This window comes from Lynx rufus, unplaced genomic scaffold (assembly GCF_022079265.1).
Source record: "Lynx rufus isolate CCGP_SWC_20201006 ecotype Redwood Valley unplaced genomic scaffold, mLynRuf1.p SCAF_9, whole genome shotgun sequence".
Taxonomy (NCBI): domain Eukaryota; kingdom Metazoa; phylum Chordata; class Mammalia; order Carnivora; family Felidae; genus Lynx; species Lynx rufus.
In genome coordinates, this window is record NW_025814897.1 from 87,285,070 (window position 1) to 87,299,450 (window position 14,381).

At 37.2% G+C, this 14,381-nt stretch overlaps 1 protein-coding gene across 1 annotated transcript in view; it reads left to right on the forward strand.

Annotated features, from left to right (window-relative positions):
- The window catches only part of QSER1 (glutamine and serine rich 1), a 47,631-nt gene that overhangs the window by 22,844 nt on the left and 10,406 nt on the right, over positions 1-14,381 (forward strand). Inside the window, exons 7-9 of the mRNA XM_047071562.1 lie at positions 1,434-1,651; positions 9,628-9,765; positions 12,146-12,243. Of these exons, the coding sequence (XP_046927518.1) occupies positions 1,434-1,651; positions 9,628-9,765; positions 12,146-12,243 (454 nt within the window). The remainder of the gene's footprint in view (positions 1-1,433; positions 1,652-9,627; positions 9,766-12,145; positions 12,244-14,381) is intronic.

A 14,381-nucleotide genomic window follows, 5' to 3' on the forward strand; every position in this document is an offset into this window, starting at 1 on the left:
ACAGAGAGAGAGAATCTTTGGTAGGCTCCGAACTCAGTGTGGATCCCATGACCCTGGGATCACAACCCAAGCCAAAATCAAAAGTCAGACATTCAACCAACTGACCTATCCAGTCATCTGCCCACACCCACAATGTCTTAAACAAAGAATCACATCAGTTAAAGAGCCTAACATTTTTTCATTATATACAAGTCTAAAAATTCAGTGTCTGCTATAATAAGTGATTCTTTTTTTTTTTTTTTGTATTTTAATTTATTGTCGAGACAGAAAAAGATAGAGCATAAGCAGGGGAGGGGCAGAGAGAGAGGGAGACACAGAATCCAAGGCAGGCTCCAGGCTCTGAGCTGTCAGCACAGAGCCTGACGTGGGGCTCGAACTCAAGACTGTGAGATCATGACCTGAGCTGAAGTCGGACGCTTAACCAACTGAGCAACCCAGGCGCCCCAATAGGTGATTCTTTTTGAAGTAATGAGACCGGAGCCGTAAAGCTCATGACCATCTGTGGTGGGATAGGTACTCTTTTCTTTCCCAGAAGCCTTTTGGTGTCACCCTAATGTAATGGAGGGAAAATAGGTTTAGAGTCAGGAGGTTTGAATCCAGCTTTTATGACCTAGAGTAACACAACCTTTTTGAAGCCCCCTTTTTTATCCATAAAATGAAAATTAAAATGGAGTGTCAAATTTAAACTGAAATAAATTTTGAGAAAAAACTCTAAAACCTATACATTACCAGGCAAGTGTACAATAGAATTATCATATATTAATGTGATCTGGGTTGTCTGGAACATGGATCTGGAAGACAACTGACCTAGCCACATTCCTGTGATCTGTATGGGAAAAGGGGGTATGACCCTAGATATTCTCAATCTAGTGCTGGTAAGGTCTAGTTTGATTAAGATTCCAACTTATTAGAAGCAGTGCACCTTATTTTTATGATGGAATTTAATCCACTCAAATCTCCAGAACTAACACGGCAAATCTTGAAGGGCTCTAGGACAGATGTAGTTGGTCTCCACACCAAAACTTGCTACCACAAGAATCTGAGAGTTTCAGATGGTCAGAGTTACTACATATGGCTATTGATGGTTTATCATGCATTACTTCCCAAAGCCCTTTGATCACCTGTTGTACAGCTTCATCCTCAGGAAAATGAGTTCATAAAGGGAGAGAAGGAGTGAAGAGAGAGAAATAGGGATTAAATTAATAGTCCCTTAATAACTGAATACTGATGTCAGTGGTTAGAGGGTATTTCAAGAGAATTTGTCGGGAGGAGGGTGGGAATCATCATTGGAGATGTATGGGACTTGGGCTTTATTTTGGAGATGTTGGTGAGGTAATTATACTTTTTTTCACAGTGTTATTCATTTTTGGTCTAATTTATTTTAATCTGACAAGATTGCAGTGTGTTAATGAAGTTTGTTTGTAACATTGCAGAACTGTTCAGGCTAAACCAAGTAGTAGCAGTAAAACTTCTGATCCTCCAACACCAAAAACTACAACTACAAAAGCCCCTTCAGTGAAACCCAAAGTTAAACAGCTGAAAGTAAAGGCTGAGCCACCACCAAAGAAGCGGAAGAAATGGAAAGAAGAGTTTTCATCATCCCAATCTGACTCCAGTCCTGAGATCCATTCTACTAGTAGTGATGAGGAGGGTAAGTTCTCTATGAAGTGAATACCTTGGTAACTTTAGATTATCTACCTGAACAGAGAGAAGCAATGATATTCACAATTCAAAATTGTTTTATTTCTCAGGGGATTTACCTACCTAAGTTCTGCCTAGGCTTTTATAAAAATACATTAAAAAATAAATACAAAAATAAATAAATAAATACATATATACATACATAAATTCTCATTCCTTGAACACTAATTGAAGTACACTTTGCCCATACGTGCAGCCTTGTAAAGTAGAAAAGAACAGTGAACTGAAAGAAGACTGCTGCCATAGTCATGCCAGTTATCTCGCCTCTTTGGGTAGGATGGGGATTGGATCAGATCATTTATGCTGAGTCCTGTAATCTCTGTAGTTCTAATCTTCAGAGTCTATGTTTATGCTGGAAGAAAAGAGTAAAATGAGCCTAGGAGGCAGCAACTCTGAAACTATAGTTAATAGGGTATAATAATGTATATAATAATGTATACTTATATGGAATATAAGTGTATGGAATATATTTGGAATATATGGAATATATTTGTTAATTATATAATATAATGTATACTGCCGTATATCTGCCACTAGCCAACCAGTACCCTTGACTAATCTAGGTGACCTCTCTGTGCCTTAATTTTTTCTCTTTTATAAAATGAAAAGGTTGAAATAGATCAGACTTTTTGACCTTCAAACCCTTTTATACTCTTAAAACTGTTAAAAGACACCAAAGAGCATTTTCATTGGCTAGATACAGATACAGGTATATTGATTTATTAGAAACTAAACCTGAGATAGTTGTAAAACACAAGAATATACTAGTGCACATTCCATTAGCCATCAAATTGTTGTGAATATAAGTAAGAAATACCAAGCAGTTCATTCTAGAGCAAAAGTTGGCAAACTGGCCAATGGGTCAAATCTGACCTGCAGCCTATTCTTGTAAATAAAGTTTTAATTGGAATGTGGATTCATTTACATATTTTCATATAGTTGGTTTTCTACCACAGTGGCAGATTTGAGTCATTGCTACAAAGAGCATGTGACCATTAAAGCCTCAAATATTTACCACTTGGCCCTTTACAGAAAAAGGTTGGTGACCCTTCTAGAGCATAAAGTTGGAGGTAGGCAGAAAAAGTTGAAAGGATGATAGAAGGCCGGATATGCCAAGCTAAAGCTAAAAAGCCTGGGATCCTGTAAGCAAAGGAGAGTCCCTGGAAGGATTTGAGTAGGGAGCAACATGTTAAAATTGGAATTTGTATTATAAGACCTCATAGTTCAGGTATAAATTGAAAGTCTGAAGTTGGGTCAGTAGGGATGGAAGAGGGGGACACATGAGAAATTCAGGTTGAATATAAATGGTGAATTGTGGGGTGCTATTGAGGTTGATGACCAGGTTGGATTCTGACATTACAAGCTCATTGCTTGGGAGCTTATCTTAAAGCTTTTTTGAACAGAAAGAGAATGGTAGGGCATCTGGGTGGCTCGGTTGGTTAGTAGTTGAGCGTCTGACTCTTGATTTTGCCTCACATCATGATCTCAGGGTCGAGCCCCATTTTGGGAGCCTACTAGAGATTCTCTCTCCCCCTGCCCCTTTCCCCAGGTCATATTCTCTCTCTCTCTCTCTCAAATTAAATAAAAATAAAAAAATAAAAGCTACTCATGAAGTTTGAACATCAGAATTTATAAAGAAATGCAGTGCTTTGGGCCACCTGGGTGTTTAGTCTTGATTTTGGCTCAGGTCATGATCTCATGGTTTGTGGGTTTGAGCCCCATGTCAGGCTCTGCACTAACAGCACAGAGCCTGCTTGGGATTTTCTGTCTCCCTCTCTCTCTACCCCCCACCTCCCCACACCCAAAAATTAAAATGGAAAAAAAAATTTTAATTCTTTTAAAGATTAAAAAAAAGATATTCAGTGCCTTGAGTGTGTATGGAAGGCAATACTTGTAATTTTTGTAGTTTGCTTTCCTTTCTATGGTTTAGAATGGAATGGTTTAGGTTCTAAATTTGCACGCAATTATACCGCTTCCTTAAATGACATTCAAGATGTTTTTCTTTAATGATGACTTGAGTTGCCACTAGGTGTCACTAATAGGTAAGCATTTTTATTATTTTTGATTATTTCTTAAAAGGCAAATATTGATAATAAACATAGATTTATACATTGGTGGTTTTTAAAATTATTTAAGAGTTTTTTATAATCTTCAGATTTATTGAGGATTCCAAAATACTTGTGCTTTTGTGGGCTATATGTATTGACATTTACCAAATGTCTATTAAGATAATTTAAAAAAATTTTTTTAATGTTTATTTATTTTTGAGAGACAGAGTATGAGCAGGGGAGGGGCAGAGAGACCCACACACACATAGAGAACCTGAAGCAGGCTGCAGGCTCTGAGCTGTCAGCACAGAGCCTGAGGCGGGGCTCAGACTCATGACACCACGAGATCATGACCTGAGCTTAAAGTCAGATGCTTAACCAACTGAGCCACCAGGGTGCCCCTAAAACAAATTTTTAAAATATTTATTTAAAGTAAACCAAGGGCCGCTCAGGTGGCTCAGTTGGTTAAGCATCTGACTTTGGCTGAGGTCATGATCTCGCGGTGTCTTGAGTTTGAGCTCCGCCTCGGGCTCTGTACTGACAGCTCATAGCTTGGAGCCTAGAGCCTGCTTCAGATCCTGTTTCTGTCTCTCTGTCCCTGCCCCGCTCAAGCTCTGTTTTTTCCACTCTCTCAAATATAAAATAAACAGATTACAGAGGTGCCTCGGTGGTTCATTCTGTTAAGCCCCCCACTCTTGATCTCGGCTCAGGTCTTGATCTCGGCTCAGGTCTTGATCTCATGGTTGTGAGTTCAAGCCCCGCGTTGGACTCTGTGCTGACAGCTCAGAGCCTGGAGCATGCTTCAGATTCTGTGTCTCCCTGTCTCTCTGCCCCTCCCCCACTCGCACTCTGTCTCTCCCTCTCCCTCTCTCTCAAAAAAATAAAAATAGAAACATTTTTTAAATGTAAAAAAATAAAATAAAATAAACCCATTACTTATTAACATTTTTAACTACTATATTTTCCTAAACTAACAGAAGAGTAGCATTTTCATGTTTGCTTCTACATATATTATTTAAGGTAATGTATAAAAAGAAAACCCAGACTTATATAGATTTTTTTTAAATTTTTTTTTTAACGTTTATTTATTTTTGAGACAGAGAGAGACAGAGCATGAACAGGGGAGGGGCAGAGAGAGAGGGAGACACAGAATCTGAAACAGGCTCCAGGCTCTGAGCTGTCAGCACAGAGCCCGACGCGGGGCTCGAACTCATGGACCGTGAGATCATGACCTGAGCCAAAGTCGGATGCTTAACCGACCAAGCCACCCAGGCGCCCCTATATAGGTTTTTAATTACCTTTTCAGACAATTATGGATATTTTTATTATTTGATACTCAAAAGTTTTTTATTTTATAAACTTGACCAGTAGTAGCTTCTTCAACTTCTCATGCTTATTACATTAAAATTTATTGGTTTCTCTTACCCCTTGAATGTATCTTTAATTCATGAATGATTTTATCCATTCTGCGTGTGAAAATATCTGTTAGCTCATTGAGGTACATATTCTATTTCTTTTTTTTTCCACATTTTATAAACTTGGGCTAAAATATATATACATAATATTTGCCATTATAGCCATTTTTTTTTAACGTTTATTTATTTTTGAGACAGAGCATGAACGGGGGAGAGTCAGAGAGAGGGAGACACATAATCTGAAACAGGCTCCAGGCTCTGAGCTGTCAGCACAGAACCCGATGCAGGGCTCGAACTCACGGACCGTGAGATCATGACCTGAGCCGAAGTCGGACGCTTAACCGACCAAGCCACCCAGGCGCCCCTAGCCATTTTTAAGTGTACATTTCAGTAGCATTGATTATATTCACACTGTTGTGCAACTATCACAACTATTTTCAAGACATTTTCATCACACCAAACAGAAACTTTGTAACCATTAAGCAATAACTACCAATTCTCTCTTTCCCCCAGTTGTTGGTAATCTCTAATCTAGTTTCTGTTTCCATGAATTTGCCTACTCTAAATATCTCATATAAGTGTATCTGTCTTATTTCACTTATAATGTTTTCAAGGTTCATCCATGTTACAGCATGTATATGAACTTAATTGCTTTTTACGGCCAGCTATTCATTGTAAGTTTATGCATTGTATGTTCATTTATCTTTTCATCTTTTGATGGACACATAGATTATTTCCACCTTTTGGCTATTATAAATGGTGCATGCATTGAACATTGGCATACAAATATGTTTGTGTCTTTTTTTTATTGTTTTGGGTGTATACCTAGGAGCGGAGTTGCTGGGCCATATGATAAGTGTATGTTTAGCTTTTTGAGGAACCACCAAACCTTTGAAATACCCCAATGATTGCACCATTTTACTTTACTGCCAGCAATGCGTAAGGTTCCGGTTTTTTCACATCCTCACCAACACTTGTTATTTTTTGTTTCTGGTGGGTTGTTTTGTTTTATTTTTTATTGTAGCCATCCTAGTAGGTGTAAAGTGGTATATGACTGAAGTTTTGATTTGTAGTTCCTTAACAACTAATGTTGAGTATCTTTTCAAGTGCTTACTGTCCATTTCCTTATCTTCTTTGAAGAAATGTCTATTCTGATATGTTGCCTAGTTTTAATTAGGCTATTTCTTCTTTTGTTCTGAAGTTGTAGGAGTTCTTTATATATTCTAGATAATAAACCCTTACCAGATGTAGGATTTAAAATATTTTATCTTATTCTTTTGATAATGTCCATTGATGCACAAAAGTTTGAAATTCTGGGGCACCTGGGTGGCCCAGTCAGTTGAGCATCCAACTCTTGATTTCAGCTCAGGTCATGATCCCAGGTTTGTGGGATTGGGCCCTGCATCAGGCATCACGCTGAGCTTGGAGCCTGCTCAAAATTCTTTCTCCCTTTGCCCCTTCACTGCATGCTCTCTCTCTCAAAAAAAAGTTTGAAGTTCTAACGAAGCCAAATTTCTTTATTTTTTCTTTTATTGCTTAGACTTTTGGTGTCATATTAAGAATCCATTGCCAAATACAAGGTCATGAAGATTTACCCCTATATTTCCTAAGAGTTTCATGACTTTATTTTTTTTAATGTTGGTTTGTTTTTTTAAAATTTTTTTAATGTTTGTTTACTTCTGAGAGAGACAAAGCGTGAGCAAGGGAGGGTCAGAGAGAGGGAGACACAGAATCTGAAGCAGGCTCCAGGCTCTGAGCTGTCAGCATGAAGCCCAACACGGTGCTGGAACTCACAAGCCAACTTACAAGCCACGAAATCATGACCTGAGCCAAAGTCGGAAGCTTAACTAACTGAGCCACCCAGGTGCCCCTAAGGTTTATTTTTGAGAGAAAAAAAGAGTGCATGTAAGTGGGGGAGGGGCAGAGAAAGGGAGACAGAGGATCCAAAGCGGGCTCTGTGCTGACATCAGAGAACCCAATGCAGGGCTCCATGAAATCATGACCTGAGCTGAAGTCAGGCATTCAACCAACTGAGCCACCCAGGCGCCTCTAAGAGTTTCATGATTTTAGCTCTTACATTTAGGTCATACATTTTTACAGTGTAACACTAATATTACCACTGATCTCATCAGTGAATTCCTTAAGTACGGGGATGTTGTCAAGCTCACAGCTGTAGATACATGTTTTCCAGAATTCTGATTTTCATTTGAAACCTGAAATTTTGGGAGTGCCTGGCTGGCTCAGTCGTGGAGTATGCGACTCAGTCTCAGAGTCGTGAATTTGAGCTCCACATGGGGTGTAGAGATTACTTAAAAATAAAATCTTTTAAAAAAATAAAAAAAATGAAACCTCAAATTTTGTCATTGTTAGTAAATGCTGTCATTTGTTCTCTTTGAATGACAGGTTCATTTCATTAATTTTTGAGAGAATGTCTGCCAGATACCTGAGTCTGAATAGGCATGGTGTGTCTGGCAATCACTCTTTCAAATGAAAATGGTTGTCCCAAGGGGAGAAAAGGGTCTAGTTCATCTTGTAACTCAAACAATTGCATGGATGCTCTTCCTGGAGATAACCATCATACTTTAAAACAGAAGTGCTTCATTTGTACCTCTAATTTATCACACAGAATATTGAGACATTTACTCAAGAGTAAAAAATTTAATGCAATTAATCATTTTTACTGCTTCATGAAAAACTGTTTTTTTCATTTTTTTAAGTAATGTCTACCCAATGGGGCTTGAACTCAGGACCCAACATCAAGAGTCACACACTGCACCGATAGAGCCAGCCAGGCTCCCCAAGGACTATTCTTTAAAAAAAAAAATTTTTTTTTTAATGTTTATTTATTTTTGAGGGAGACAGAGTGTGAACAGGGGAGGGGCAGAGAGAGAGGGAGACACAGAATCCGAACAGGTTCCAGGCTCTGAGCTGTCAGCACAGAGCCCGATGCGGGGCTCAAAGCCACAAACCACGAGATCATGACCTGAGCCAAAGTCAGACAGTCAACGGACTGAGCCACCCAGGTGCTCCTCCTTAAGGACTATTCTTACTTGAAACTGGCTTTTTTTCCCCTTTAAATGCATGTCAGGGAGATGGCAAAGTATATGGCTACTAGTGCAATTTGGTGCCACTGCTTTGATTCATACTAAGTAAGGCACCAGCATTTTTACCCATCATTATTTTTACAAATGTCAACAGAGTAAAAAAGGTATATAGCATTTAATATTTTTATGAAAACAATTTTGACATCATGAAAAGGATCTTGGAGGAAACCTCAAAAGATCCTTGGACCATACATTAAGAATTGCTTTAAAGGCTGTGATAATAATTTGTTAAATAACAAATATTCAACCAAATAAGTTTTAAACATATTGGCTTTTTTATTCAATTAATGGATCAGGCAGCATCCCATCTGGCAAGTAGAGGGGAGCTCCAAAGGGCTATAGAAAAGGAAAGGTTTTAAAAGTAGAGAGGGAGTGGTAAAAAGGAAATTATTAGCAAAAATCCACTGTTTTAGGCAAGGTCACCCTCCTAAGTGGAACAAAAAGGATCTATCAGTAAATTTCCTAGTGCTGACCAGGAAATTCCCATGTTAACTGGGTAAAGGTTACATTTCTGGGGTTTGAAACTGCAGTTAGGTTAGGTATTATTATGTCCTGGCTTATGTCCTGGTCCTGTTATTAAGTCCTGGTAATGACTTGGGGCCTTACCCTAAGTGACACCATTTTGGGCCTGTGTGTGTATAAAACAAACAAACAAACTTTTTTTTTACAAGTTATGTATTTTAATCAAAAAAGTAAAAATTGAGACATTTCTAATCTTGAAGTTCTTGCCATTGAACTTGAGTGAAGTTTTCCTTGTGTATGGGCTATTTTATATTTTTTTTAAAAATGTGTATATGCCTTGGCTCTAGACCAGAATTTTACAGTAATTTAAGTGTAGAATTAAAAAAAGAAGAGATGGCTGTATATTAACTCATACATTAGATGTCTTATGTAGTTTCTTCAATCTAGAGAAACCATCAGTTCTGGAGTAGCACAGCCAGGGGAGAACAAACAGGTTCCTGTGGGGCTGATGTTTACCAATGCTGGGCTAGTATTGGGCTTCAGAGTCACCTGGGAACCTTTAGAAGTATAATATTTAAACCTCATCATTACTGCTACCACCACCTACCCACCCACCCCCACCAAAAGATTCTGTTTTAATAGTCTAGCAAGCTGATTTGCTTTGTTTGTTTTGTTTTGTTTTGTTTTGTTTTACGAGCTCTCTAGTGATGGTGATGTGCAAACCAGCTTTGAGAATCTGTAACCTGGGGTGTTTTTAAAAGCCAAATGTGAGAAGCTTGAATTTGAAGAAATTTTATCTACAACCTTTTATCTGCTTGTAGGCTCTTTTTATAAACAAAAGTGTTTTTTAAATTTATCAGGAAGAATATTTAATATTTCGTCTTTTCACTCTCTCAGAATTTGATCCTCCAGCTCCCTTTGTCACTCGTTTTTTGAACACAAGAGCGATGAAGGAAACCTTTAAGAGCTACATGGAATTGCTTGTTAGCATCGCTTTGGACCCTGACACAATGCAAGCCTTAGAGAAGAGCAATGGTACAGTCTGCTAAGTAGTACTTTCTTGGTAGTGCTTCATGGATCTTCTTTATTCTTGTCTGTTAGTTATGTGTTTAGTATGTAGGTTTTCTAATAGATATCTGTATATTGTCAGTTCACATGTTCATGATACTGATTCTATAAAGTATTCCTGTCTTTTCATGAATTGTCAATATTTGAACAAATTTATATTGAGGGATTTTTTTAGATTGAATGTATTTTTATTGATTCCTACTCATGGGAAAATTATGTAACTACCCACTAGTTTCTTTCAATTCTAAATCTTTGTCATCCTTATAACATTTCACTAAGTGTCTATGTTACACGCAAGGTCCAGAGGTCAACACATTCTGCTTTCTAATGATTGGAAAGATGAAGTGGATAATAATGGTATAAAGATTAAAATCACATTATTTGTGTCTCATAAAAGATACATCACCAAATAATTATATTCTAATCAATTAATAATAAAACAATGTATGCATTAGGTTACATTCATTAATATTATTCCTTTATATTCTTCCTTTAGTAACTTTTCCTTACAGTAAAATAGAGATGAGATTGATATCTGAAATAACTGGTGACTCATATATTTAATGTTGCTTGCTAATATTTACTACTCATCTACTGTAGCATTCACCAAGGAAGCTAAAAGAGGGAATGAAAGGGTTGTTAATGAGTCAGTTTCCATCACCCTCCTATCAAAATGATTGTATGCATGTATGATCAAAAGATAGTAACAAAAATCACTAACAATATACTTCAACAGTAATGCCTAATAATACATATGTTATTTCCACATACTTTGATATACATTATTCTGTTTTACTCCCAAAACAATTCAGACAGCCATTTTGTGGATGAAGACAGTGAGGCACCTAGAGGTTAAGTGTCTTGCTTAAGAGCCCACAATTTGCATGTAGCAGCAAAAGGATTACAATCTCAAGTCTTCTAATTTTTGGTCCATTGTTTTTTGACCGTATCAGAGACAGTAATCCATTCATCAGTCTAAAATTTTAGAGTCATGTAGACCTGGAAGAGACATTAGAGATTATCTAGTCTAAAACATTTATTTTGTAGACTAAGGTTCAAAAAGATTAAATGTATTTCATAGTTATAAAACAACTTAATCATTGAATAACCACAATTAAAACCCATAGTTAATTCCCCACATCAGTGTTTTCACCATTAAATGTTTTCTCTCAATCAAAACTCCTTGCATCATACAACATACATTTCTTAGTAATGGCAATTCCTGGGTAGTTGTATTTTAATTGATTTTTTTTTTCTGTTGCTTATCATTGTTTTCTGATTTTTCTCTATTTGATATAAGGGGGAAAGACTTTAATGGTTATATTTTATTTTTTTTAATGGTAACATTTTTAAAATATCCACAGCTGTTTAAACCTTGTTTTGTGAAATGTAAATTCTTACAGTTTTTGAACAGATTTAATCACTACTAGAAAGATAAAAGAAAACTATCACAGTGTGTATCTAAGGTGAATGACCTCAGAATGCATTCCTCACTAAGGACTTTTTCTTCAATTAGAGGAAGTGTTCTTCTGCTGGTCACTGCTTGTGTTTGTATTCCAAATATAAAGAATACTTTTATTCATCTATGAAATTAGCGGCCAGATTCTGAGGATTACATATACGTTTTCAGAATGGTCATTAAAGGTAGTGTTATAAAATATATTATTATGCTGGTAATTTGAGAAATAATCTAGTAACCTAAAATATTTAATACAGCACCAAAAGTAATTAATTCTCCAATGAAAGTGCTTTTTTTTTAAAGAGATCTTAAAGTTTTAGAGGGGTGAAAAAGAAAGTAAAAAGTTTTGGTTAGAAATCTTTATCATACTTTTACTCTCTCCTTTTCTGAAATAACTATTTTGACTCTTCTCTTGTGTTTTTGAAACTGGATTTTGATCATTTTTCTTCCCCTACTTTTTTTTGGCCCAAACTACAGTTAAATTAAGACTATCATATTTGGTATTTTATAGATTTTTATAATGTCAGATAAATCTATATTTTGTAATATGATTATTGTTCAGATGATAAATGAGGTCTGGAGAAACTAGGCAGTCTGCTCACTGGTCATGGTAGCTGTCATCAATCAATTCTGGTGGCAGAGACAGGGCTAAAACCCAGGACTTCTGATCTTGTCCTCATACTGTGCTGTTTCTTTCTCAGGTTGGCTATTGCAAACCTATTTTTTCAAGTTACCTTTTGTTCAGAAAGCTACATGTCCAGTATTTTTAAAGTAATATTTACATACACCAATGAATTTAATATCTTAACTTTGAGGAAAACTTGGATTTTTAACAAGTTTTTATGTTGATAGTTTATCCTGTTACAATAAATTTTTATCTTGTTTTAGATGAGCTCCTTTTGCCTCATATGAAAAAAATAGATAGTATGCTGAATGATAACCGAAAGAGACTTCTTTTGAATCTTCATTTGGATCAGCCATTCAAGGTATTTCCTTCAGATGATTTATTAGCAAACTCACTGGCAATCATAGTCTTAAGAATAATAGGCAAGAAATTTATGAAAGTCACTCTCAGTTTTATAAAATTTTTCACCAAACGAAAATTTAGTTTTTATTCATTATGAGTCTGTTTAGCTTGTCTTTTCATTTTATTAAGCAGATTCTTAGTGTTAATCATTTGCTTTTTTTTTTTTTTTTTTTGCTTAAGTTCGTTTTTTAGGCTTTTATATTTATCTAGAATTCCTTTTACATAATAATTTCCAAATATTTTCAAAGGTACTTCCTTGGGGTCCCTGGGTGGCTCAGTCGGTTGAGCGACCGACTTCGGCTTAGGTCATGATCTCGCGGTTTGTGGGTTCAAACCCTGCGTCGGGCTCTGTGCTGCCAGCTCAGAGCCTGGAGCCTGCTTCTGATTCTGTGTCTCCCTCTCTCTCTGACACTCCCCCACTCATGCTCTGTCTCTCTCTGCCTCAGAAATAAATAAACATTAAAAAAAAATTAAAAAAAAAACAAAAGTACTTCCTTTAAACTACCAAATTCCAGTCTTATTTTTCTTTTAAACCTTTTCAAAATTTTCACATTTCATCTATAATTAGAATTGGCCTTTTCTTAGCATAGTTACAAAAATTTCCTTTATTTGTCTGATTTACTCAATATCTGAGGAAAAGTTATCTTAACATAATGGTAGATATATATAGTTTAAATTGGTCTTGGTGTCATCAGAAATATAGAACAATAAGAAGCTAATCTAGGGGCGCCTGGGTGGCGCAGTCGGTTAAGCGTCCGACTTTAGCCAGGTCACGATCTCGCGGTCCGTGAGTTCAAGCCCCGTGTCGGGCTCTGGGCTGATGGCTCGGAGCCTGGAGCCTGTTTCCGATTCTGTGTCTCCCTCTCTCTCTGCCCCTCCCCCCTTTCATGCTCTGTCTCTCTCTGTCCCAAAAATAAATAAACGTTGAAAAAAAAAAAAAATTTAAAAAAAAAAAAAAAAAAAAAAGAAGCTAATCTAAACACAGAAAAATTTATCACAGAAGCTACCTAGTAGTCAAGTTTTTCCAGCTTTTCCTTTTTTTCTTTAATTTTTTTATTGTTTATTTTTGAGAGAGAGCACATGCGTGCTCACACAAGCGGGGGAGGGACAGAGAGAGAGAGAGAGAGGGAGACACAGAATCCGAAGCAGGCTCCAGGCTCTGAGCTGTCAGCACAGAGCCCGACGCGGGGCTCAAATTCACAAGCCGTGAGATCATGACCTGAGCCGAAGTCGGACGCTCAACCAACTGAGCCACCCAGGTGCCCCGAAATGTTATATGTTATACTTTTAATAAGAAAAGCTGAGGGGCTTCTGGGTGGCTCAGTCGGCTAAGCATCCGACTTCGGCTCAGGTCGTGATCTCACGGCTCGTGAATTTGAGCCCCGCGTCGGGCTCTGTGCTGACAGCTCAGAGCCTGGAGCCTGCTTCGGATTCTGTGTCTCCCTCTCTCTCTGCCCCTCCCCCGCTCATGCTCTGTCTCTCTCTGTCAAAAATAAATAAACATTAAAAAAATTTTTTTTAAGTATAACATATAACGTTTAGAATCTTTTGATCATATCTACCTTGGGAAAAGTTTTTTTATATATTTGTGTATCTTTTAATCTTTATAAATAGAATTTCTTTTTTATTTTTCTTTAATGTTTATTTTTGAGAGAGAGGGAAGGAGGGGCAGAGAAAGAGGGAGACAGAGAATCTGAAGCAGACTCTGGACTATCAACTATCTGATATCAGTGCTATCAGTACAGAATCTGACACGGGGCTTGAACCCACAAACTGTGAGATCATGGCCAGAGCCAAAGTTGGATGCTCAACTGACTGAGCTACCCAGGCACCCCTGGACTTTATTTTTATAGCAGTTTTAGGTTCACAGCAAAACTGAACAAAGTACAGAGAGTTCCCATCTACCCCACATGAACAACCTGCCCCATTATCAACATCTCCCACCAAAGTGGTATATTTGTCACAATTGATGAACCTACATTGATGTATCTTTATAACCTGAAGTCCACAGTTTGCACGGACTCTCTTGGTGTTGTACATTCTATCAGTTTGGAGAAGGTATAATGACATGTTATCTACTATTAAAGTGTTATACAG